The sequence below is a fragment of the Ips typographus genome, linkage group LG5 (genome assembly GCF_016097725.1).
Source record: "Ips typographus isolate SLU linkage group LG5, UJ_Ityp_2.0, whole genome shotgun sequence".
Lineage (NCBI taxonomy): Eukaryota > Metazoa > Arthropoda > Insecta > Coleoptera > Curculionidae > Ips > Ips typographus.
The window spans coordinates 4,543,162-4,569,577 of record NC_138426.1 but is presented as its reverse complement, the minus strand read 5'-3'; the positions used below and the strand labels follow the sequence as shown (position 1 = coordinate 4,569,577).

At 33.6% G+C, this 26,416-nt stretch overlaps 4 protein-coding genes and 1 long non-coding RNA gene across 6 annotated transcripts; 3 read left to right on the top strand and 2 right to left on the bottom strand.

Moving 5' to 3' along the window:
• On the top strand, window positions 1-8,469 carry LOC145729135 (uncharacterized). The gene is made up of 12 exons (XM_081979773.1): window positions 1-417; window positions 4,867-5,056; window positions 5,122-5,271; window positions 5,326-5,393; window positions 5,476-5,589; window positions 5,655-5,683; window positions 6,219-6,287; window positions 6,350-6,561; window positions 6,779-7,677; window positions 7,736-7,984; window positions 8,255-8,340; window positions 8,396-8,469. The coding sequence occupies exons 2-5, from the start codon at window positions 4,867-4,869 to the stop codon at window positions 5,506-5,508; spliced, it is 441 nt and encodes a 146-aa protein (XP_081835899.1). The 5' UTR covers window positions 1-417; the 3' UTR covers window positions 5,509-5,589; window positions 5,655-5,683; window positions 6,219-6,287; window positions 6,350-6,561; window positions 6,779-7,677; window positions 7,736-7,984; window positions 8,255-8,340; window positions 8,396-8,469.
• Window positions 8,470-9,453: 984 nt separating this feature from the next.
• Window positions 9,454-10,386, bottom strand: LOC145729647 (uncharacterized). The gene is made up of 2 exons (XR_014178428.1): window positions 9,746-10,386; window positions 9,454-9,686 (listed from the first exon to the last, which is right to left on the bottom strand). It is a non-coding gene; the product is annotated as an uncharacterized LOC145729647 (long non-coding RNA).
• A 171-nt stretch (window positions 10,387-10,557) lies between these two features.
• On the bottom strand, window positions 10,558-11,510 carry LOC145729290 (uncharacterized). Its single transcript, XM_081979977.1, has 3 exons — window positions 10,960-11,510; window positions 10,698-10,906; window positions 10,558-10,644 (listed from the first exon to the last, which is right to left on the bottom strand). The coding sequence occupies exons 1-3, from the start codon at window positions 11,210-11,212 to the stop codon at window positions 10,558-10,560; spliced, it is 549 nt and encodes a 182-aa protein (XP_081836103.1). The 5' UTR covers window positions 11,213-11,510.
• A 5,041-nt stretch (window positions 11,511-16,551) lies between these two features.
• Window positions 16,552-17,055, top strand: LOC145729289 (uncharacterized). Its single transcript, XM_081979976.1, has one exon. It carries the CDS (start codon window positions 16,552-16,554, stop codon window positions 17,053-17,055), a length of 504 nt encoding a protein of 167 aa, XP_081836102.1.
• A 3,272-nt stretch (window positions 17,056-20,327) lies between these two features.
• LOC145729079 (uncharacterized) lies at window positions 20,328-26,223 on the top strand. 2 transcript variants are annotated; one of them, XR_014178256.1, is made up of 5 exons: window positions 20,328-20,781; window positions 21,151-21,219; window positions 22,928-22,999; window positions 23,665-23,824; window positions 26,127-26,223. XR_014178256.1 is itself a non-coding variant. In XM_081979691.1 (4 exons), exons 1-4 carry the CDS (start codon window positions 20,406-20,408, stop codon window positions 23,742-23,744), a joined length of 597 nt encoding a protein of 198 aa, XP_081835817.1. In that variant the 5' UTR covers window positions 20,328-20,405; the 3' UTR covers window positions 23,745-23,844. The 2 variants fall into 2 exon arrangements, 1 of the variants encoding a protein (XP_081835817.1); XM_081979691.1 differs by lacking the exon at window positions 26,127-26,223 and having other exon boundaries at window positions 23,665-23,844.
• Window positions 26,224-26,416: the final 193 nt, after the last annotated feature.

The window sequence follows — 26,416 nt, the reverse complement described above, 5'->3', positions numbered from 1 at the left end:
CCCAGCAAGCACGCTACATCAATGGGCCTTTTGCGATGTTCCGTTTAGGTGAAAAATGTTATATAATTTTTGTATGTGTTTCTAATGTTGTTGCAATGTTAAAAGTATAATGTATGTTTTTAATGTGTACTGGACATACCTATTCGATATCTGAGGTACATTAGTAAATGATATTAGCTTTATGGAAGAAAAGAAGAAGAATGTGTTCCCAACCTCACTTTACACCAATTTAGCCTCAACGATTGTAAAGCTAAATGTTTTAACGTTTAATGTCGTTTTCGTGTAACTCGTTTAACAGAGAGGCCATTTTTCTTTGGAACGCTGGAACCTCGATGCCCTGAAAGAGAAAAAACTAAGCGGGTGTGTTTATGTGGTTCGATTGGTGCTTGTGCATTTCTTGGAGTCTAATTCGAAAAGGTAAGTAAAACGTAAATACGTAGGTAGGCATTATTTTGTATTGTTTTTTTAATAATGTCACCTAAACGAACTCCAAAAAATATAGCTTTTATGTCTTCAAGACATAAAAGGCGGCTAAGAGAAAATATCCTAAAAGGCTTACAAAATGCTTGTCTGACTAATAATCCCTCTGGGAATTACTCTACAGGTTCCATTTTTTCAACCACTGAAACTGTAAGCTCGACTTTAAGTATCAGTCAAATTAGTTCTGACACTAATTTAACATTAGACTCGTCCTTGATTTCAATAGCTACTTCAAGTGTGTCTGCTACGTCAACTCCTCCTATAAGTATACCTGTTCCAGGCCCTGCTGATATTTTTGGTAATATGAATAACCATCTCTATGGTAGTAGTTCACCTACAAACAATTTTGATACAGATTCTGAAAGTGAGTGTAATTGTTTAGAGTGTATCAATGCTAGTAATAGTAACTCCCTAGAAATGTCTTCTAATTTAGTTGATGATTTAAGGAGTTGGGTAACTGAGTGTAATATAGCTTTAAACCACACAAGTAAACTCTTAAAAATTCTAATAAGTCACAATATTAATGTGCCTTCAGATGCCAGAACACTACTGAAAACCCCAAGATATGTCAACTGTGATGAAATGGAATCTGGAGAATACTGCCATATTGGGATTGAGTCTAGCATTTTACAATGCCTGAAAGTATTGCCAAATGAAGTGCCATTTGTTATTGGTGTATACCATGGACACACTAAGCCAAAAGATGTAAATCATTTTCTCAGAAAGTTTGTTAATGAATTTAATTCTCTTCAACAAATTGGTTTTATTTGGAAAAATGAAAATATTAAAATTAAATTTAATGTATTGATTTGTGACGCTCCTGCAAAGGCTTTTATATTATGTGTAAAAGGCCATACAGGATATCATGGATGTAGCAAATGCATGCAAGAAGGTGAATTTATAAATTGTGTAACTTTGTGACGCTATTTATTCGGGAGTTCGAATTAAAGTATGTTCAAGAACAAAAGTTAATGAGAATTGCCTCGGGCGCCACCTGGTTTTAAGAAAGTATTTAGAGTTTTCGAAATGTGAACCAGGAAACACAATTCGTATGCCTTGGTAGCTTTTAAACAGCTGGAGACAAGGTTCCCGACAATCTGTGGTAACAGTGGTTCAGTTCGTGACAACGCAAATAAAAGCCAAAAGTACCAATCAACTAACGTATAGGTATTCTCTGTGATTAACTTAAAATGCCAGCAAACTTAACTAAAGCAAATACTTATCCAAACAAACGTATCTTAAATCCCCCCTCCCCTTAATTAAACAAGAACGAGAGTGAGAGTGTGCAACTTAGTTACGGTACGGGTCGGATGCGATGCAAAACAGGTCAACGGTATAATGCAGAAAGTTAAAAAGCCACGCAGTGCAATGAATGTTACAGGTACAAAATGAATCAAAGTTAATTACAGGGTCAATGCAGGTCTACGTTTACAACTAAGCAATTAACCGTCCTAGTGCAAATAAAGTTACGGTGTCACGGGTCGGTAAAAGGGTTGGGAAAGGGTATTACTGAACCACCCGGTCTATACGAGCCTTGTAGTGGTTCTTGTTGGCAATAGGATATAGAAACTTGCCTCCTACGCCCGGTCTAGCGAACCATGTAGCGTAGTCAACAAAAGACCAGGGCCAGGAAGTGCGGCCGGACTACTAAATGTAGCGTTTGTGTTGGATACGGAACTATCGTGTAGCGCCCGGTCTAGCGAACCTCGACGCTACAGAGTGAAGTAGGGCCGGAAATTGGCCTATCGGGGAAAAGTATACAAACACCCGGTCTAGCGAACCATGTAGTGTTTGCAATGAAAACAGGTGACGTGAATGTTACAGCAGCGCCCGGTCTAGCGAACCACGACGCTACAACAAACGGCGGTACAGGGTTGGAGTAAACAAGGAACGAACACCCGGTCTAGCGAGCCTCGGTGTTCAAATAACAGGTACACAGTGCACTAGGAGGGCTAGCCACTAAACAGGTATACTTACTGGGATGCGGCGGTGCTGCTGGAAGGTTGAGATGTTGCTCGGGGGAGCTAGCGATCTCAACAGAGAACGAACTGACGGCGCACGCCAGTTTTATAGGCAGTCCGATTCCCCCACTTTCGGGTAGTGGGAAACACGGCCCTACTCGAGCGACGCGTACAGAACCGCAGTACTGCAGGAAAACGGTACGCTTCGGCCAACCTAGCCGGCTACGTCAACTCGCGAATTATAATTACAAGGAAAGCCGTAAACCATTAAATTCCTATTGCGCGGTTACACACTGCAGCGTTGTTGCAAACCCTGCAATTCCACCAATGGTCTCCAACAAGAATGGCAAATATCGGACTGGCCAATCCTGAGAAAATATAACAACCCAATAACACGGCCCATCGTATTTTGGCAACGTACTAGCACTGGTTACTTTACTAAACGGCTTCTATTAATAGATTCCTTATCTGCATATCGCCGCAAATCCAACGGTACTAACGGACGGCTTAGTAAACCAAACAGAAAAATATTCGTAACTTCGTTACAACTTTTCCTGAATTAGGTTGTGCATTACGTACTGATGAATCTTTCAAAGCCAAACAAGATGAAGACCATCACATTGGATTATCAGAATTGGAATTGTTAGGTATTGGTATGGTTAGTCAGGTACCTCTCGATTATATGCATTTAGTATGTCTTGGTGTGTTTAAAAGAATTATGCAATTTTGGTATAAGGGCCGACAAAACATTCGAATTCCATCAACTAAGATGATTGAACTGACAAACCTTATTTTGAAATTTAAAGACTATATACCACAAGAGTTTGCAAGAAAGCCTAGAAAACTTTCTGACATTGACAGGTTTAAAGCCACTGAACTGAGACAACTTCTATTATACACAGGAATAGTGGGCTTCAAAAATTTTGTATCCACTGAATTTTATAACCATTTTTTACAACTTTCATGTGCAATTCGCATTCTCGCGTCACCTAGTTTATGTGTTTCACTTAATGATGTTGCAAAAAATCTTTTACATAAATTTATTAGACAGTATGGCCGATTATATGGCTATGAGTACATCTCATACAATGTTCACAATTTAAGTCATTTATGTGAGGATGTTAAACTACATGGACCTGTTGATTACTTTAGTGCTTTTCCAGGTGAAGCATTTATGTCTCACATAAAAAAAAAATTTGTCTTAATACAGGAAAACCCCTTCAGCAACTTGTAAAAAGATTGAATGAAGAAATTCAACGTTTCGGTTTCCCAAATTTTCTACAAAAAGAGCTTATCAACAACTTCAATACAAAACATTTACTTTTACTAATAAACTACCAAATAATGTTTGTTTGTTGAAAAATGGAGACTATTTTCTAATTAATAAGATAGTTGAAAATGATGAAATTACTATTAAAGGTACGACACTTAAATGTATTGATGCGTTTTTTCAAGAACCTGTTAATTCATTGCAACTTGGAATACAAATTTGTATGATAGAAGAAAACTTCGTAACTCATACTGTTCAAGATATTATTTGTAAAGGCATGATGTTACCATTCTTAGATAAATGGGTAGTGATGCCCCTGATACATGCAAATGATTAAATTTTCTGATATGTTAACAACTGTTATATATGTTTTTGGTTCACCCTGTAGATATAAATATAAATTGCCATTGAAAGCAACTTTACATGTAACATATAGTATTTTATCTGTTAATTGTAGCTTACTAATTAAAAGATTTAAAAATTGTTCAGGAAAATTTATTTTAATTTATATGATGAAACTGAGGCTGTGGATAGGCATATTTCCATCTTTCAGCCTAATCTGATTACACAAAGAGATCTCTTGTTTTTTTCTTGAAATTAGTTTCTTGATCTGAAGCAAAAAAAAATGTAATGCAAAAAAAAAATTAAAAAGTGGGCGAGTACTACAGATTTTTCACATCAGCCCATAAATCCACCACTATAGAGTGTAAACCGTATATCGCTACCATTTAGAAACAATGAACTTGCCTTCACAGGGTTGCCAGATGCAAATTTAAATTATCTTGGTCACGTGACGTGTTTTCACAATTTCAGCTTTTCTGTCGAACCAGTTTAAATGTGATTTACACACACAAAACACACTTTTCAAGATTTTTCAAGTACAACATTTTTCAGGTTACGTTACTGTGGTTGACGGGAACCTAAGTTTACAGTGTTGCCAGATGCGAATTTAAATTATCATCATCGCGTGACGTGTTTTAACAATTTCAGGTTTCCCACCTGTTTGAATGTATAATTTCCAGGTTTTTCAAGAGTCAACTTGCTCTTACAGTGTTGCCAACTCCAAATTTAAAGATCAAGAAACTAATTTCTGAAGTTTAAAAACTTTTGAATGTTGTCTTTACATATATATACTTGGCTGTTGAATTATTTCAGATGAGTTATGCAGTGGTAAAATTTGTGAATGAAGACGATGTTGTTTCTGAAGTGCCAAGTTCATGGCTGTCAAAAGACAAAAAACATTGCAAATGGCCTAAAGACAAATTTGCGGCGTTATATATAACAAAATGTCTTCCTCCCCAAGAAAACTGGAGTGAACATCCGGTAATTGTGGAATGTTTTTGTGGTATGAATACGTTTTTCAACATCAATATGTTTGTATCTAAGTTACAAGCAGTTTATTTTCTTTAGACACACTAGCTGAAGCAAAACAAATTGCTAGTTCAAGCATCTCTTCATCAGAAGAAGGTGGCAGAGGTTATAGGCCGGTCAAGCCAACTAATTATTTCAGTCCAGCTGAAGAAGAAATAAGAGGAAAACAGCTAAAGTTAAAAGCAAATAGTAATATTTAAAACAAAACAATTGTGTTAGGTTCCTAATTTTGAATTTTTGCAGTTTCTATGCCAAATAGTGAAGCTGATTTAAATAAAGAAAAATTCAGTTTTGTAAATTTAATGCTTAACGTAAGTTTGAAACTATATAAACACATTGATAAATATTAATCTAATTTATAATATTTATTAATTATTGTATCTGTTTTATAAGAAACCAGTCCTAAATCTGTATCAAATGAGGTGAGTTTATAATTTCAGTTCTGATAACAAGTTTCATATACAATGAAAAATTTTTAGGCCGGAAACTTGGAATCAAGAGAAGAAGGTAAGTAACTTTATTTCCTTTGTAAGTTTTTCTGATGCATATTTAACATAAACGCTTGTTTTCAGATAATATAGCAGAAGTCGCTTCTTTTCAGGTAATAAAAAATATTGTTTCATAGAAAACGACAAATGTATTATCGTCCCTCGAAATTAAAACACCATTTTGTCGTCTTGTATGACCAATAAACTGTAGGTATTTATATTTGAACGTTTGTAATTTTTGAAAGCAAAACAATCACACAAACCATACAGACAACTTTTTTTTTCCTAAAATGGTATACATTTAAAGTTTTGCTAATTGTTTTTCAAGTATCTACTAGCAAATTTTATTTTGATATTATGCAATATACTAATTTGTAGGTGAATAGAGGAAATGACATCTTTAGCCAGACTAGGATGGTTACTGGTGTGTTCGGTGTGTTATCGCATGCTTTTAAGTTACTTTTTTTCTTTGCTTGCTTTTCAATGTTCTCATTTGCAGCAAATTACATGTAGTGTTTTAATATTACATATTATATTTATTAGCAGTATTTCTGAGAGCATGTGCATGATTTAAAAAGTACATTTGCTTTACCTTTTATAGTACTGATTTATAAATTTATATTTTCTTACATAATATTTAAATTTTAGACCAAACGGTACATGCAACTGCGGCAGTTGAAACCCAATCAGCAATAACAAAAGCAATACTAGTTGAAGGTATTTCTTAAACGCAATCCTGTCATATCCGCATTTATCTTAAACAAGTATTTTTTTTTTAGAAAATGATATTGCTATTATTAAGAATCAATTGGCAAATATTTGTAACTTATTAACACAAATCAAGTTAGATGTGCTCGAATTGAAACAAAAACATCAACACGAGCCAAGGGCTATAATGCAGCTAGACGGAGTGTTGCCACTGGCTTCCATTGAAGACTTGGAAAGATTCGAAGCCAAATTGGACACGGATGATGAAACTGAATCAGCTTATGTAAGTAAAAAGTTTTATTAGTATTATACTGGGTGGTCCACTTTTTTGTAGCAGGACTTTAACCACGTTTTCTATACGAAAAAGCAACTTCAATTATACTCAAAAAATGCTTTGGGATAATAGAACTTTAGATATGTGATAGCTTGCAATACTTGTATATGCCTCTATTGCAAGAGATTTTGAATTTTATTGGCTAAATATTTTTTTTTTGTTCCAGAAGTTATATTTAAAAAATATTGGAGGTGGGGATGTTAAACCTTGATAATTCGGAGGGTTGTGGGTTGCCTAAACTGAATAAACTAAATCAAGTGTTAGTGAGCGTTTGAGAAAGCTGGCAACAGTGTTTGACAATTCTGACTGAAGTGTGTGTGTAGACAGAAGACAGATTAAAAAAAATTAGAAATTAGAAAGATATCGCAACGCACAAACTAAATGACTTTAATAAAGTATTCCTTTATTTTGACATCTGAGCATGCGCATTTAATGATTGGGGATGACCCCAGAGTTCGGTAATCGTCGATGGCTTGAGACGCTGATTAAATACCCACATCGTGACCCCAATTTGCCGGTCTTGCTGATTCAGACAGTGCACTAGGGGAGACCGGGGCCCGACTAGGTAACGGAACTTAGTGCAATTTATGTTATTCGTGACAATATTAATATAGGCTACTTTATTAAAATACTGCTCGCCTTTATTTAAGTTGTTTTTAAGTTGACCTTTATTTGACTTTTATACGATCGTCGGGTAAACTCGGACTCGAGAACAGTACTGGTGGCAGATCGGCAAATAATTTTAGCGCAATTTTTGAGGTTATGAGGTTTGTTTATTTTTTCAATAAATCGGATTTTTTTGATACTTTTGGATGTGAGGTGAATAAATAATAAGATTATGGAGAGACAGAAGCAACGACGCTTGAGATTTACACACGAAGACGACGTAATATTTCTCCGGGAAGTAGTTCAATAGATACCAATGTTGCATCCTGAAAGGTGGGAAATTGTACAAATTAATATGGAGAGGCTTACCTCCAAAAAGTTTGTCATAAAAACCTTAAAACAACATCTGCAGTGGCTAATTGAAATGTGGAAGGCGAAAGAACAGAAAGAAAGAGTAAAGTAGGTTAATTTGTGTTAGCACTTTATATACCTGGGTAACAAAATAATATTTTTACAGATCTGGTTGTGAAGAACATTACTCAGAAAAAGATACCCTATTGCAAGAAATAATTTCAATGGAGGCTGATTTTGTTATAAAAAAAGGCATAAAGCCACAACCAAAAAAAAGTGATTTCGGATGCAGGAAGGAGTACAAGAGAAACAATTGCTCTTAAAAATTATGAAAATCAAGGTCAATTTGATTTTGTAGAAGAGTCTGAATTACCAATGTACAATTTATCCACACTTCACGATACTTCTGAGACAGGTACCTATTATGTAGGCTCATATGTAGGTGTTTCAGCAAATGACAACCCTAGTTGATAATTGGCACTATTGCAACTGAAAATTAGTACTTTTTATTTTATTTACTTATTTTGCTTAATGCAAAGACAGTTTGAATATAAATATGAATTTATGTTATGACTCTACATCGTATACTCATATAAGATGATCATCATTTGAGGTAACACTTCATCTATAAAGATATGCGTCATTGTAAACTTTTATGTTTTAAAGGATCAATTGGTTTTTACAGGACCTCCTTTTGAAAGTGAAACTGTTATACAATCCACTGTTACACAGTCCACATAGACCATGATTATCACAGTCTAAATTTGGACGGTTAGAAAAAAAACTGACTCAGTACTTGATATATTTTAATATAATGGAATTGTAGGTTCTCAGCAGAGTGAATCTGTAGGAATAGGCAGCAAACTGGTTGAAAATTATGCAGAAATTACTGGAGAAAAGCAAATGGCGTCACAACAAGACCTGAGAGTTGACAAAAATAAAATTCAACTTGAAAAAAGAAAAATATTAGGTAACTGTTTGATAATATGATATGTAGTACAAGTATGGGTGCACATCATTAGAATTTAACATTTACAATTCCACCAATCAATATAGGCTTTTTTACAAGTTACTTGGGTCACTTATCTAACTCAGTATTGTAACCTGGATTTCTCACTAGGCAACAAAACTCACAAAAAAGCCAAATAATAAATTCGGATGATGTGTAACTATACACTTGTATTGGATATTGTATATGAAGTATTATAACCCACATATTGCATTAGTTCCAGTTAGAAAAAAAACTAACAAAAGCCGAATATTAAAGAAAGATGCATTATCATACCTAAATGAGAAACAGGAGAGAGAACGAGAAATTCGGCTAAAGGAGATAGACCTTGAAGAAAAAAAATTAAAATTAGAAGAGCGAAAATTGGCGCTAGATAAAGCCAGATTAAAATTTGACGAGCAGAAATTTGAAATAGAGAAGCAAGAAAGGCTCCAAAGATTAGGATTCGAAAATGAGAGACTATCAATGGATTTGTCTGAAATGAAAACCAAAAATAAGTTAATTGAAGCTCAGCAAAGATGATAGAAGGGTTGTTACAAAACGAATCTTCATTGACATGCCATAAATGTAACGAGCTGTGATACATTACTTTTATACTTTTATTTATTAATAAAGATTTTAAATTTTTTTTGTCACTTGTTGTATAACTATTAGACAATTTTATTTACAAAGTTCAAAGGTGTTTTTCAACCTAAATACTCCTCTAAACTCGGAGGTTCTACATTAAAATATGTGCTAGTTTGACTTCCATATATTCCATATATACAAGTGTGGCAATTTGACAGAAAAACTGCGCATTTAAATAAATTATCAATATCTTGAAGAAGCAATTTTTTATTTTTTTTTAAATCTACAAAAGCAAATTCACATACAACTTTTTGGAAACCCCATTCTACTGCTACACGTAAATTTCTCATTGACATGTTAAACTGTTGTTGGTAGGGAAGCAGAGCTTCAGGTCTCCCAGGGAAAGGTGACAATAATAATTCCATAACTCCATAAGCTTGATCTCCATAAAGCACATACTTTTCATCTCCAAATACAGCTTTTAATTCCAAGCGTTCATATAAGCCGGAGTCCCTAAAAATGCCAGCATCATGTCGTCTACCTAAGTGCAAAATAGACAATGAAAGATTTGTAGTACTTATTTCAAGTGAACTATAGTACCTGGATAAGCTCCTTTAAAACTGACAATCAGACCATCAGGACAAAGTACTGACTGATACTTAATGCAGTGGTTTCTCAAATTGACAAAACAGCATACATATTACAATACGCAGACGACACTGCACTTATTGTTCATTACAAAACTACGACAAAAGCAGTTTTAAAACTACAATCATTTACTGACGACATCATGACATGGTTCTACAGATGGAGACTAACGCCCAACGCAACTAAAAACCAGCTTTTATTACTGAACCATCAAATAAAAAACGACTCACCAAACATAACCGCAGACGGACACACAACTGATCCCAAACAAGACGTAAAATACTTAGGGATAACACTGGACCAAAAACTAAAATTCACAAAACACCTTAAAAATGTCCGGACTGAAATTATTAAAAGAACAAAACACTTTAGGTCACTAACATACAAAAACAAAGGCATCAGTACCAAAACGGCAACTCAAATATACAAATCCATCTGTAGACCGGTCCTGGACTACGGACACTTACTTAGAGCAAATGCTACGGACAAGACTAAAAAATATACACAAATTACTGAACAGATTGCTCTAAGACTAATAACAAAAATACGACATCCTGCAAACCCACTACACAACCCATCCAACCAACTTCTCTACGAACGTACCAACATGACTAAAATAACTGACAGACTCATACAACTACAAACCAAGTGGAAAAATAACCCAAACAACTGGACAATTGTAAATCCACTATGCATAACAACCAGACCAGACAATCCCGTTACCTTTTCCCCGCTCTCTCCCTATTAGAACATTTTAATTGAAACTATTTTATTTTTTTTTTCTTTAGATAATTAGAAATAAGATAACCTGTACAACAGTTGGGGATTGCGCTACCTTTGTTATGAATTGCCTAAAACATTGTTTAACACTAACTTCCTAAATTTATATGCAGAGTTAACATACCTGAGCATAATATTGAAGTCTATTCCTATCTAACCAATTTAAAACATTTAGATCATCTAACAATGAACCATGACTTTCAATTATTAAGCTAGCTGTTTTATTTATAATTTGAGAGAGTGATTGAGGCGAAAGTTTGAACATCTGAGAAATATCTGCCAGTCGATTGGGGTATGCCAGTCTTCTTAAAATAATACAAAGGGCAGTTAATTCTTGAATTAAAAAAAAAATAGTACAGAAGTGAATTAAAAAAAATTATACTTACTGTTGACTTTGTGTCTGGTATCAGTTTGTATTTCTGGTGGTAATCTTAGGGTGTTTGTTAAAATTTCAATATCATGCCTATTGAATCTGAAGTTCAGCTTTATTTCTTGATCAGAAAAATTATCTAAATTGAAAGTGTTATTTTCTGGTTCTCCTACATCATCCCGATCTACTAATATAATATTTAAGATCACAAATTCTACTTCGTTCTCAGCACCACCTCCCAAAATAACTGCTTCCAAAATGTTTTCCATTATCACTATCACCAGTAATATTTTTTTCTAGTCGTACCACCTAGTCCTAGTCTCTCCTTCTATTGACCCCCAAATTCGTTGTAAATTGCAAATAGCTAACTTAAAATAAGTGTGAAAAATCTCAAAAAATTATTTATTTTATAATTTTTAATAATTTCGTTTTTTTTAGGTAATGTTTAAAAGAAACGGTGTTCGTTTTTCACTGCGATAACCTGAACTTAAAATAGATGAAATTAAGCATTGCTTTTAATAAAATTTACTTTAATAATGCCGTAATGTGGCTTGCAATAACTCTCTAATATAAGACTCATGTTTTTTAGCAGTACGTGTAAAAAAGTTTAATTTCTTTTGTTTTATTATAATTAAAACTATTGTAACCTAAAAAAGGTGGTAAAGATTATTTTGTGTATACAGTCCACTTCAAATATCAACATGTTTTTGGACCATCGAGCCGCATGAGAAGTTCAAGGAATGGAACTAATATTAAGAACGTGCTGCATGTAAGTGAGTTTCTTTTTTGCCCTTTCCTAATCACATTGCAAGTTGCTTTCATTTGGTTGATTAGTGAATTTATACAGTTGTCATCGTTAGTTGTACGGTAGTGTTTATTGGCAAACTTATTCATTTTTGCACGTCTTTATTTGGTTATTTTAAACTAATATCAAATTATAACCTCTATTTATCTGGTGCAATCTAATTTTGCCTTTAAAAACATATACATAAAAGAAAAATACGTACTTTTGGACAATGGCAGATGAATCTGTAAGAGACTTAATTAAAAAGAGAGGTGTAATTGAAGGTAAAGTTACGTTTTTTACAAAATATGTGTCCACACTCAAGAATAGGGTAGACAATGGTGAGGAAATTTCACCGACAAAAGTTATTCAACTACAGGAACGTATTTTCAAAAATGAAGACCTTAGCAATGAACTTGACACCATACAAAGTCAGATTGAGATGGAGTTTGTAGAAGATGAAGTAAAGTTTAGTGAACAATTAAATATTCGAGAAGAAATTATTCAGTCATTTTTCGAAATATTGTCTTTGAGTAAGCATTTGCTTAAAACTCTATCTCAGTCTGAGCAATGTTTACATGAAGGTCAATTTAATAACGCCCTTTCCATATCCTCTACTCAAGAAAGTAATCATAATGAGCTTGCTGTCAAGTTACCTGACATAAAGTTGCCTACATTTAATGGCAGTTCCGAGACTTGGCTAGAGTTTCGAGATACTTTTGGATCATTAATTAATAATAATCCTGATATAAGTGAAATAAATAAGTATCATTATTTAAGAGCTAGTTTAGAAGGAAATGCTGCTGAAGTTATCAAATCCATAAATATTTCTGCTAGCAATTACAAAGTAGCATGGGAATTGTTATGTAGACGGTATGATAACAAAAAGCTTTTGATTTTCAATCATTTAGATGCATTATTTAATTTAGGAAAAATTACTAAAGCATCATCTTCTAAATTGAGACATCTTTCTGATACAGTAAGTAAACATTTGCGAGCTCTTGAAATACTAGAGTTGCCAACCGAGAATTGGGATGCTTTAATTTTACATTTAATTTCAATAAATCTAGACAGTTCTTCTATGGCTAGATGGGAAGAAATTAAATCAAAAAAGGGTCAAGATGAACTTCCAACTCTTAAAGAAATGTTTGATTTTATTCAACACAGAGCAGAACTGTTAGAGCGCTTAGAGCTTAATAAAACTGAAACTAGAGGTTTGCTTTCTTTTGAGAATGCAAGTAATAGTGTTGCATTAAAAAGTAAATGTGTATTTTGCACCGGTGATCACAAAAATTATTTATGTGAAAAGTTTGCTTCTATGTCTCTGTCAAATCGTTGGGATCAAGTAAAGCGTTTAAAATTATGCTCAATTTGTTTGCGGGTTGGTCATAAACCCAATGTATGTAAGTTATATGCTACTTGCAAAATTTGTCGAGCTAAACATAATTCTTTATTACATCAAGAAGAATCAAAAAATAACCAATCATTGACTTCAGATGAAAAATCTAAAGACGTATCTTTAATGTCAAACAGTAGAATGTCACAATCTCTTTTGGCTACTGCTGTAGTGGACGTTTTGGACAATAATGGTGTATATCAGCCAGTTCGAGCAGTCTTAGATCCAGGTTCAATGTCTTCATTTGTTACTGAAGCTTTGTGTTCTAGGTTAAATTTATGTAAACAAAGAATTAATTTCTTGGTATCGGGCTTGAGCAGTGTGACTTCTTCAGTTAATTTTAAATCAGATATTGAACTAAAATCTAGATATAATAAATTTAAAACTACCTTGACTTGTCTTGTATTACCTGAAATAACCGGTAGTTTGCCGGCCAGTCCTGTTAATAAAGAAATCTTACCAATTCCAAGCGATTTAAAACTTGCAGATGAGAATTTTCATAAAATAGGACCCATTGACTTGTTGATAGGTGGCGAAATATTTTGGCATATTTTAGGCAACAAACAGTTAAGTTTAGGTATAAATTGCCCTGTTTTACAAGAAACTCAACTTGGCTGGGTAGTGGCAGGCAAATTACAATGCAATAGTTTTTTGGTTACATATTGTAATTTGGTGAAAAATGAAATAAACATTGAAATTCAGGATCAACTAGCTGAATTCTTTAAGTTAGAAGATGTAAAGGTTGCAAGTCCATGGTCACCCGAAGAAATTCAATGTGAAAATCATTTTATTAACACAACTCGAAGACTGGAAGATGGTCGTTTTTTAGTCTCTATTCCACTGAAAGGTAATATTGGTGCACTAAATAGTACTTTAGACTTAGCAACAAAAAGATTTTATTCATTAGAAAGAAAATTTAAGTTAAATAATTCTTATTACAATTTATATTCTGCTTTTATTCATAAATATCAAAAATTGGGCCACATGAAAAGGCTATGCAAGCTTTCTGAAATTAATGATGATGGATATTTTCTACCTCACCATGGTGTTTTGCGCGACCATAGTACCACTACTAAACTAAGAACTGTTTTTGACGGTTCGGCTCGCTCATCTTCAGATTCTGTGTCATTTAACGATGTCCAATTAAAGGGTCCAGTCATTCAAGATGATTTGATATCAATTCTCTTAAGATTTCGGCAACATTTATATGTGGTCACAGCGGACATTGAGAAAATGTACCGTCAAGTGAGAGTATCAAGTGATCAACATAAATTCCAAAGAATTTTGTGGCGCGATAATGAAAATGAAGAATTATCTGTCTATGAACTACTAACCGTCACTTACGGTACCACAAGTGCCCCTTATTTGGCTATACGATGTCTGATTGAGTTGGGCAAGCTTTTTAAAAATCAATATCCACAGGTATCCAATATAATTCAACATGATTTTTATGTTGATGATTTATTAACTGGGTTTGATGATCTTGAAACAGCTCAGGAATGCTGTCTATATATATTCTTATGTCTGGATGTTTCCCACTTCGAAAATGGCGATCAAATTGTCCTCAAATATTTGAAAACTGTAAGTTTTTTTTTATGAATAATTCATTAGAAACTCTCATAATTGGGGAGGACAATACAATGAAAACTCTGGGTCTAACTTGGGTTAGTAATATCGATAAACTTGGCTTCAATATTAATGTACACAATACTGGACAGATTACAAAGAGATCGATGCTTTCATGCATCTCAAAAATATTTGATCCTTTGGGTTTGGTCAGCCCAACCATAGTTTTAGCAAAGGTTCTCCTCCAGAAACTGTGGTTGGAAAAATTAAATTGGGATAGTTCTGTTCCATACGAATAAGAATTAAATGGAACCAATTTGCTGGAGATCTTCCGTCTTTGAATGATTTGAGAGTCAGTCGATATGTCGCTTGTAATAATGCTGTTCGAATCGATTTACACGCATTTTCAGACGCTTCTGAAACTGCTTATGGAGGAGCTGTATATGTAAGATCTGAGAATGACAATGGTGAAGTTTTCTGTCATCTACTCACTTCCAAGGCAAAGGTAGCTCCATTAAAACCATTAACCACTCCACGTTTAGAATTATGTGCAGCACACCTCTTGGCTAAGCTTCTTAATAAGGTGACAAGTTCTTCAAATTTGACTTTTAACTCACTAACCTGTTGGACTGATTTGAAGGTAATTCTGGGTTGGATTCGAACTTCAGTAAATGTATTAAAACCTTTTGTTAGAAATCGGGTCGCCGAGATTCAAGATTTGACCGAAGTGTCCTCATGGCGTTATGTTCCGACTAATGATAATCCTGTGGATATATTGTCAATGGGGTTAAGTGCAAGTACTTTAAAATCGTCAGAACTTTGGTGGCACGGTCCACGTTGGCTGAAGGAAAATTCAGTCCATTGGCCTAGCGACATGGGTACTTTAGTAGAGTTACCGGAAATAAGGTCTTTATTTGTGAAAACTTTATTCGACTTTCCATTTGAGAAATTTTCTTCTTTGTCTCGTTTAAAAAGGTGTATGGCATTTGTTCTTAGATTCATTCATAATTGTTCAACTAAAAGGGAATTGCGAACTACTGGAGTACTATCTGCTCTGGAGTTGGAGAAAGCTTTAAATTTGTTAGTAAAAATATCTCAATCGTCATCATTTACCGAAGAGAATCATGATTTGAAATCAGGAAATGGTGTTAGTGAAAAAAGTAAAATTTTAAGCCTAAATCCATTTATAGATGAAGAAGGAATTCTTAGAGTTGGAGGAAGATTGAAAAATTCAAAATTTGATTACAATAAAAAACATCCTATGCTACTGTCGTCCAAACATTATCTTACTAGACTTATTTTTGAATATGAGCATATTAGACTTCTACATGCAGGTCCACAACAGCTCTTATTTAGTGTACGACAAAGGTTTTGGCCAACAGCATCTCGCAACCTAGCCAGGTCAGTTGTACATAAGTGTTTAAAATGCTATAAGCTAAACGCAAAGCCTGTTCAACCTATGATGGGTGACTTGCCAGCTGATAGATTTCTATCGGGATTTCCATTTCAGGTTGATTACGCTGGTCCATTTTTTATTTTAAATAATTTGTTTTAGTTCTAAAGCCGTTCACCTAGAAATTGTTAGTGATCTTTCCTCCGATGCTTTCCTTTTAGCTTTAAAACGATTTATTGGCCGCCGGGGAAAACCTTCTAAATTGTATTCTGATTGCGGAAGCAACTTTGTGGGTGCTAATAAAGAGCTGAAAGAGCTCTATAAATTAGTAAACAATAATAATGTTATCAATGATTATGTCAACAATGAGGGTATTTCATGGCACTTTAATCCTGCATATGCACCACATTTTGGGGGTCTGTGGGAGGCGGGTATTAAGTCCATGAAACACCATTTAAGACGTGTAGCAATGAATTCTAATTTCACGTATGAAGAGTTCGGCACATTACTCTGCCAAGTGGAAGCAATACTTAATTCCCGTCCACTTTCTCCCCTTTCGGCTGATCCGCATGATCCTTGTCCTTTGACTCCAGCTCACTTCATTATTGGAAGACCATTGACATCAATTTTGAAACCTGATCTGGCGATGATAAAGGAATCAAGGCTATCTAGATACCAGAAGATTGAAAACGGACGCCAGCACTTTTGGACGAGATGGTACAAGGAGTACGTGTCAGATCTTCAAGGAAGAGTTAAATGGAAGACTGAATCAGGAAGACTTACTGAAGGCACATTGGTTGTCATTAAAGATGACAAGCTTCCCCCTTTAAATTGGAAGATGGGGCGTGTAGTTAAAACCTTTCCAGGAGGCGATGGGATAGCAAGAGTGGCTGAAGTAAGAACTCCAACTGGTATAATTAAGAGGGATTTCTCGAAGCTGTGTCCGTTGCCGTTGAACGATACATCTGTATAGTTTCGCTACTGTTTGTTCTTAAAAGGCAGTGCTTTTAAGGCTGGGGGCATGTTAAACCTTGATAATTCGGAGGGTTGTGGGTTGCCTAAACTGAATAAACTAAATCAAGTGTTAGTGAGCGTTTGAGAAAGCTGGCAACAGTGTTTGACAATTCTGACTGAAGTGTGTGTGTAGACAGAAGACAGGTTAAAAAAAATTAGAAAATATAAGACTCATGTTTTTTAGCAGTACGTGTAAAAAAGTTAAATTTCTTTTGTTTTATTATAATTAAAACTGTTGTAACCTAAAAAAGGTAGTAAAGATTATTTTGTGTATACAGTCCACTTCAAATATCAACAGGGGTTGTAAAAGACTTCACAACAAGGATTTGTAAGTCCATTTTTAAAAATCCAGTGACGGAAAATTGTTCTTTGTTGAGAAAAAAAAACTATGCAGTTGGCTATTTACAAATTGTAACTATTGCCTATGGTAAATATTACTTTTACTTTTAGGTTTTATTCAGTTAGGTCATTAGTACTGACCATGAATTAAAAGTAAAAATAATTTTTTGACTCGTGATCGACCTGATTCTTATCCGTGCAAAGATTACACTTTATTGTTATTATGTGTGTGGTTCTGTCTGAAAATGCATTAAAATGTTTTAGGGGTGGTGCATCACAAAACACAATGCACTAAAAAAGATTTTGAAGAGATATTTGCAGAGTGGCTCCGGCACGCGAAACAACGACGTATGCGAGAAGAGGCTGTTCTACAACCATCAATTAGTTAAGATTTAAAAAAAAAGATTTTAAAAGCAAAAGCAAATAAACCATTTTATGAAAATTACAGAGGTTGTATTTTTAGTAATTAACAGAAGTGTAACAAAATGAGTTAATTTCTAGAAAAATAACTCAATTAGGCCACGCTCACACATGTTAAATGCGTTTTCGTAGGGGTTTGAATCGTGCGAACACTAAAATTGGGATTCCACATTGCGTATTTTTCTCATACATCTCATTTTAGACAAGTCTCGCTTAATGGATTATTATTCACAATGTGGAATTCCAGCTTTAGTGTTCGCACGAGTCAAATTCTTATGAAGACATTCAATTTGAGCACGGCCTAGAATATTGCGGAGCACTGTATACGTCATATTGAAGCAATATACAGATGGTACAGGGTGATTGATTGAATTTTGACCACCCCCTTAACTTTCTTAATTTTGATTTTAGCAAAAAACGTTGAATACAAAACCAGTAGATATTGAGGTCTACTTTATTTTTAGATAAACAGTTATCATACAGGGTGTCCCAAATTTGAGTAATAAACCAAACTTATGTTTTTTTAAATACGATGACCAACTTTTTATCCGATATTTGAATTCCACGTCAAATTCTAGGCCTAATTGATGTAAAATGTCTGTATCGATATTCAAATGTTTTCGCAGCAGAGTCCTTGATTGATTGAATTTTAACCACCCCCTTAACTTCCGTATTTTTGATTTTAGTAAAAAAACTAGTTGTAGCAACAGTATTTGGGCTAGTTGTATAGATATTTGGATCTACTTTTACTCTTATATAAACAGTTATTATACAGGCTGCACCAAATTTGAGTAACTAAATTAAACTTTAATCACATAGTCGAGGAAACATTGTTAAAGTAACAGATGCTGCGGAAACAGTTGAATATCGATACAGACATTTTACATCAATTCCTAAAATTTATAATATCGGATAAATTGTATTTAACGTTTTTTGCTAAAATCAAAATTAAAGAAGTTAAGGGGGTGGTCAAAATTCAACCAATCAACGACGCTGCTGCGGAAACAGTTGAATATCGATACAGACATTTTACATCAATTAGGCCTAGAATTTGACGTAGAATTCAAATATCGGATAAAAAGTTGGTCATCGTATTTAAAAAAACATAAGTTTGGTTTATTACTCAAATTTGGGACACCCTGTATAATAACTGTTTATCTAAAAATAAAGTAGACCTAAATATCTACTGGTTTTGTATTTAACCTTTTTTGCTAAAATGAAAATTAAGAAAGTTAAGGGGGTGGTCAAAATTCAATCAATCACCCTGTACATCTATCCAATCTTCAATAAGTATATTCATAAAACCTCAAACTATTACGTTAGAAATACATCGATTTTCAATGTGCCAGATATGTCACACTTAGACGTCTATAGTATGTTGTTGAAACGTAGTTGAAATTAAAAATTTTGCTTTCTCAGTTAGTGATGATCAGCCTATAATTATAGGCAAAAAGTACTGTGAATCTGACTTTTTCAATACCCCTTGCAACAGTTCTAAATTTGATATTTACAGTGTTACCAATTTGTCTGATGAATTAAATCATTGGCCATTGTCTGATTTCCAATGTAAACTTGTCCGACTCCAACAAAATTCTAGATTTGTCGTTATACCCTTACTTCCTTACTTCATTCAAACTAATAAAACCATTATATTATTTTTGTATGTTTTAGGCTGCTTAAATTTAGGTTACTTTTTTTTTGTTATTTTTATATGCCTTAATTGTACAAAGTTGTATATCTATACAGGGTGTCCGGAAAATACGTGTACAACGTTTGACGACAGACTCCTGACGTCAAAATATGTCGATCTAAGCCGACTTAGTTATATCCAAAATTGTCTCGTTTAGCCGGTAGAGGGCGTCAAAAATTTGTAAAAATATTGGGTACAATTTCATTTCTTAAAGAGTATTGATAAGTGTATTCAGCAAGATGGCGGTCATTTTACACATTTGCTTAAGTAATGTTTTTGGTTTACTTAGTTTCTTACAATAAATAATTTCAACTTTATTATACCTACTTTGATGTATGCAGGTAATTGTAAATTTTTTTTTTCTGGCGAAACAGCTCATCCACCGGGAAATATTAAAGAGGTAAAATAGCTTCAAAATACTTCCGGTCACTCGACAAAAATATCTGGGTTGTCATAACGCCGTTCATATAAAAAATGAGGAGAAATGTTGACGTATTATATCACTTTTATAACACTTCCACTTATTTACAGCCGGTGACTATACTACTAGAAAACGTCATTTTATAGTATTAGTCTACATACTAAAATTCATTAAAATCCATTAGCAGGTTTTCACGTAATTTAGTAAAAAACCAATATTTTTACAAATTTTTGACGCCCTCTACCGGCTAAACGAGACAATTTTGGATATAACTAAGTCGGCTTAGATCGACATATTTTGACGTCAGGAGTCTGTCGTCAAACGTTGTACACGTATTTTCCGGACACCCTGTATATTAATGCTTAAGGACTTTTACTTTTAAGCACAGTTATTAGTTAATAGGTTTTATATATAAATGTCATCAAAATGTATCTCGTAGATGTCCTGGGTTGTGGCTAAATTTGTTACCTCTAATGAAATTGAAGTATTGCCAGAGAAGTGGCTACTAGCTGACAAACAAAGTGCAGTCTATCCACCAAATTATCCGAGATCAAGATTGGAGAAAGCAATTAGAACAGAAGAAGAGCCTAGTTCCAACTGGAAATGCTTTGAAGTGAAACTAATGACTTCAAAAATATATAAGAATTTCTTAAAGGCATCAGCAATTGCATCCAAAGCATGCATAACATCTGATTTAAGTGAATCAGAAAAGGAACTGCCAGCAAAAAGGCAAAGGAAAACTAGGGAGCTTTCTAGTAGCGAGGAAGAAAACGAAGAGGAATCTTCTTTGGATGACTTTCCAATTATATCAGCTAGTAAGTACATATATTTGCTAAGGTTTACTAGAATTTGTATAACTTAGGCCAAGTTGTACAATCAGGGTTCAAAGACGGGTTTAGCTGAACTCGTCTGGTACTTGAACCTGCCCATAAGAGTATTGCTGTCAAAAACCAAATTAATTTGACAGCAATGCTATTCTTATGGGCAGGTTCAAGTACCAGTTGAGTTCAGCTGAACCCATCTTTGAACCCTGATTGTACTACTCGGCCTTAGTGTAAATTAATATTTTTCAAAATTTTAAGTTCTTAAATAAATTGTTTTCCTTCTTATACTATAATTATATAACTGTTTAATATTACATGTGTCTGCTAGCATGTCTCAGTTAGAGTAGAATTTATTTCTAGGAAAAGAAACAGCAAAATCAACGTCAAAATCAGCTAACATCAACTCTGTAAGAACAAATAAATCAGAAGGTAGGTAAAAATATAAATAATAAAATAACTTAACGTATACAGGGTAATTCAAATTCGACCCTCACCATTGGGATCTCAGAAACCATAAGAGATACGAGAAAGTTTAAATTGGGGCAAAGTTGCGCAATTTAAAGCTCAACCAAATGCTGTTTTAAAATTTTTGATTTTCCGAGTACTTCCGAAGATATACGAAAAAAACTGAAAATTTGATTTTTTGTTTTTATTTATTTCTAACCTTATTTGAAGAGATATCCCAAAACTAAAAGCATCTTTTCATTGCCACTTTTTCCTAGCTATTCGATGATGGATACAAATTTGCCACACGACGTTTCGTTTTCTGTCAGTCATCATCATGATTTTAGTGATGTATAATAACTTATGATTTGCTTCATAAATAACAAAATAATTCAATAAAAACTATTTTTACTTTAGTTATTGGCTTTGAGTTAATGGGCCGTTTTAAAAAATGTCATTATTTGACAGTACTTGTCAAACACGATAATTCGGATGATCATTAGAGCGTCAATCATAGTTAAAAATGTATCTAGAAAAGAAACCCCCGCAGAAAATGTTATTATTATACAAGCATTGCTGAACTATTTAGGTTCATCAAAAAAAGAGATTTGTTAGCATTATCTCTAACTTAAAAGGCTTATTTATGTTTCCAAGAGAAAGATCATCATTTTAAGAACTTTATTTTTTGCCAAATTTCAATTTTGTATAATGTTAAGTGCAAGTTTATAGTTATTTATACAGTAAGTGACAAACCATTTTTTATTCATTCATATTTATTCGAGTGAATAAACCGGTTTAGGTCACGTGTCTTATACAGTATTTTATTAAATTTCGACTTCTTATATTAAAAAAAAAAACTAAAATTACAGTACTATTAAATTTGCACCGCGCCCCGTAGATGTAACATTGATGTTTGTTTGTTTACATCTGTAAATAGGCGAATGTCATTCAGAGTGATTTAATAGTTATTTATACAGCAAGTGACTTAAACCATTTTTATCGCTTAGGTCCACAAGCGTAGCGAGTGGCCTAAGCTCTTCGAGTGAATAAACCGGTTTAAGTCAAGTCACGTGTACACCTTTGTGACTAAGTATGTTCAGGCCAATTGCGTGTGACAAGTACTACCAAGTAATCTTCATAAAACGTCTCATTAACTCAAAGCCAATAACTAAAGTAAAAATAGTTTTTATTGAATTATTTTGTTATTTATGAAGCAAATCATAAATTATTATACATCACTAAAATCAGAATAAAACGTATATACTATCTGGTGGGCTAAAAATCCAATATGGCGCCCATAAGAAAAAAGAAAGTTGATGATGGCTGCCAAAAAACGAAACGTCGTGTGGCAAATTTGAATCCATCATCGAATAGCTGAGAAAAAGTGGCAGTTTTTAGTTTTGAAATATCTCTTCAAATAAGATTAGAAATAAATAAAAACAAAAAATCAAATTTTCAGTTTTTTTCGGATATCTTCGGAAGTACTCGGAAAATCGAAATTTTTAAAACTGCATTTGGTTGAGCTTTACATTACGCAACTTTGCCCCAATTTAAACTTTCTCGTATCTCTTATAGTTTCCGAGATCCCAATGGTGAGGGTCGAATTTGAATTACCCTGTATAAGTACACTAAACCAAATATGTAGTATTTTTTACCAGTAATTGGCGGCTAGCTCAATATTGTTTTGTTGTAGTGGCGATCACTCCAAATGGCAATGGAAATGGAAGTTTGGATATGTCTTCTGGTGCTATAATGTCAAAACTAGGTAAGGAGACGTTATTAATATTATTTTATTAGCATTAGAACTTGAAAAAAGATGGTTTCATAGTGGGATGGTGGTCAATAATTTAGGGGTTTAGTTGTTCCCTTATATTATTTGCCTTATAGAAGGATTGTCTCTTTCTAGATAAGCTTTCCAAGAAGGTGATTGATTATTCAGTGAAACAAAAACGCATCTTAGAGGATCATGAAAAGAAACTGAAAGATATTAGAGTCAAAACTCACGAAAACTTTGAGTTGCTAACCCAAATTTTAAATGTATTACAAGGTGTAAATACTCTCAATAATGTATCTCAAACCACAGGCATATCAGTTGAAAAGTATTTTCCAATTAATGATGAAGAGACATTGCTAAAAGTAGAGCAACTAATAGTTGAAGATAACAATAATCGATTGTTACTAGTAAGATAATTACTTTAATACTTATTGTATCTGCTTTATTATTTATATGGATGTTTTTAGGCATTATAATTGAATAGATATCCATCAGCTAACTAGATTGGGTAAAAGTAGAATTTGGACAGTTTGTAGCATGAATTTAAATTAGCTAGTGCTAGATATTAATTCCACGGCAACTTGTTTTACTTTAACACTTTATTTTGTTAGGTGTTAATATCACACTTTTTTATAACATGTGACGTGCTTTTACAGGTAGATTCTCTAGCAAAAGTGGGTGGATTGACTTTCAAAGAAGCAGTAAGACGGATTTTGCAGAAGCTACTCACAGATAACTTTATGTCCCAGTTCAGCCTGGTTGGACATAAAAAGAAAAAGCCATTTAAAGAAACTCAGCTTTTTGCTGCATTACTGGGTAAGAATTAACCACTTATTTATGAATAGTAAGTAAAGGGTGTTCAATAATTGTTATGGTCAGGTCACCTATGGATGGCAATTGTCACAAAAAACGTATGTCTTAGATAAGGTTGTAAACAATTATTCTATGACAGCAATCAGAATCAGCTTTTTCATTTCAAATCATATACGACATTATCTCCGCCCTACGTTCATGCTAGAAAGAGAGAACCACAGCCAACTACGACCATAACAATTATTAAATACCCGGTACTTAGTACTTGTACAAATTTATAACTATGATTTAAAAAAAAACTCAATTTTGACCCAAAATTTGAATATTTTTCTCTGTTTCATAATTTGTTTAGTATACAGGATGTCCCACGACGAAAGAAAGAAAGAGACCGAAAATTCCAGAATTCTTAAAAATTTTTCTCTCTAATTACGTGTGGATTTATGTCACACCAGTAGTGTGAATTATGTCTATTGAACATTCCATTTTTAGTGAATTTGGCCTCGTCGATTCAAAATCAAAAAAAAAATGAAAAAGGGTGAAATTTATGTTTCTTCAGGATCCTCTGAATTGAGCTTTTGGATATGCCTGATTCTACGGAAACTTGTCTTATTGACAAAGTTGGATTTGCAACAAAATAGCCCAAAATTGCAATTTCTACATTTGTATTATTAAGGATTGGTTTTGTTTTAATAGCTTTTATCTTCACATATCCCGTATTCTTAAAATTTTCAATTATTTGCTTGACAGCTTTTGGTGATGGCTTTGGTTTTTCTGGATAACGAGCGGCAAATACCTCACATGTTCTACTCACAACTTTATCACATTCTCCGTAAATAATAAACAGATTTAAGTAATCTTGGTTTGAATAACGTAACCGCGACGGCATATTTGCAGTTGTCAAAACACTCAAAACTAGTGTTATTAACATGCCCTGCAGGTCTCCAGTATCACCGTGTGTCAAAAGCATGACCAACTAGAACACCACATAATCCCAACCGTGCAGCATAATAAAAAAATGTTTATTCTCAAATAAAACGTATTGGGTTGGATTTAGGTATAGGCAAGTAAATTGAAACTTATAGTAATTTTTAATGCTCAAAATGATTCCGTCATAAAAAATGTAGGTTTCTATTTAAAAAACTTGAGATTTCTCATTTTTTTTAGTGGCAAGTTTATGATTTTTTTTGACGACCCTGTATACAAATGAGTCATTACGCACCCTCAGTTTAATAAAACGATCCTTTATTTACAATAACCCAAAGTTTCATTGCAAAATGAAATACGGTTTTAACATAGTACAAAAATATGTTGAGCGTTGCAACTGTCCCTTTTTTGGAAAAACATCAAATATTTCGAAAACGGCTAGAGATAGGCATAGGGCATTCTATACAAAAGTTGGTCAGAATTTTGTGATGAATCCAAATATGTAATAATATATAGGGTGTTCTATTTAAAATAAGAAAGTTGTGATCGACTTCCGGTATAAGCGGAAGTGCAACCATCTTGAAAATATGTTAGTTGGATTGGGCATGCCCACATCAGTATCCTGCCAAATTTTCAAAACTCTCCTATTTATACTTTTTCCAATATCAATCGATGTCTTTCGTCGTGGGACACCCTGTATAGGTAACTACTTGTGCAAATATTGGATCTCTCTTTTTTGCTCAAAATTATTAAATACTTACCCCTTTAAGTTCATACATCAAGTGAAGTTAGTATTAAACAAAATAAAACTAAACATTTAAGATCATCTGGATGGTTAAAGCAAATTACTACATATTGTTGCGAAGCGAACTTTTGATTATTAGTTAGGATTTCTTTAGTTATTTGTTGTTACCCCTGTATGTTACGTTGCTTTGTTTACGTTCTACATTCTTTTGTCTGTGTTCTAGAAAATCCTGGCTCCGTTGCTTATATAGAGAGAGATTTATGTTATAGCTTAATGAGTGTGAGAGAGAAAGTCAATTTCATGAATATTTGGGAACTTTCTAGAAACCATGGAAGCCTATATAAGCAGCTGAACCAGGCCTGGTTAGTTAGTTGTTGAGTTGATGGTTGTAGTATGTGGTTGTAGTGAAGTTGAAGTTGTCAGATAACGAGGTTAAAGTCAGTGTCAGTTTATTGTTTGTAAACAATATACAGTGTTGTACAAGAAGTGTGATATTAAGGAGTACGACGGTACAATATTAATTGTTTATACAAGTTGATAAATATTTTAAAGCAGAGTTATGTCGTTGTACACAATCCGCTTGTCATAAATTATACAATATAAATGATATATGAATATATGAAGTTTTTTTTTCAGATGCCATCCAACGCCTTGACACACGAGTGACAAGTAAGGAAATTGAACAGCAGATTGCCATTTATTTAGCAAAGGCTACCGATAGAATTAAGCGACATAATAAAGATGTATTAACCTAAAAAAAAATAAACTTTTATTTTACAGAAATCATCCATAGTTATTCCTTTTTGAATATATTACAGAGCACTTTATGAATCACTTAAAGATATTCATGTATCTGCTCATAATATTATAAGAATAATCCAATGAATATTCCAGGAATGACCAAAAAAATTGACATTTAGATATGA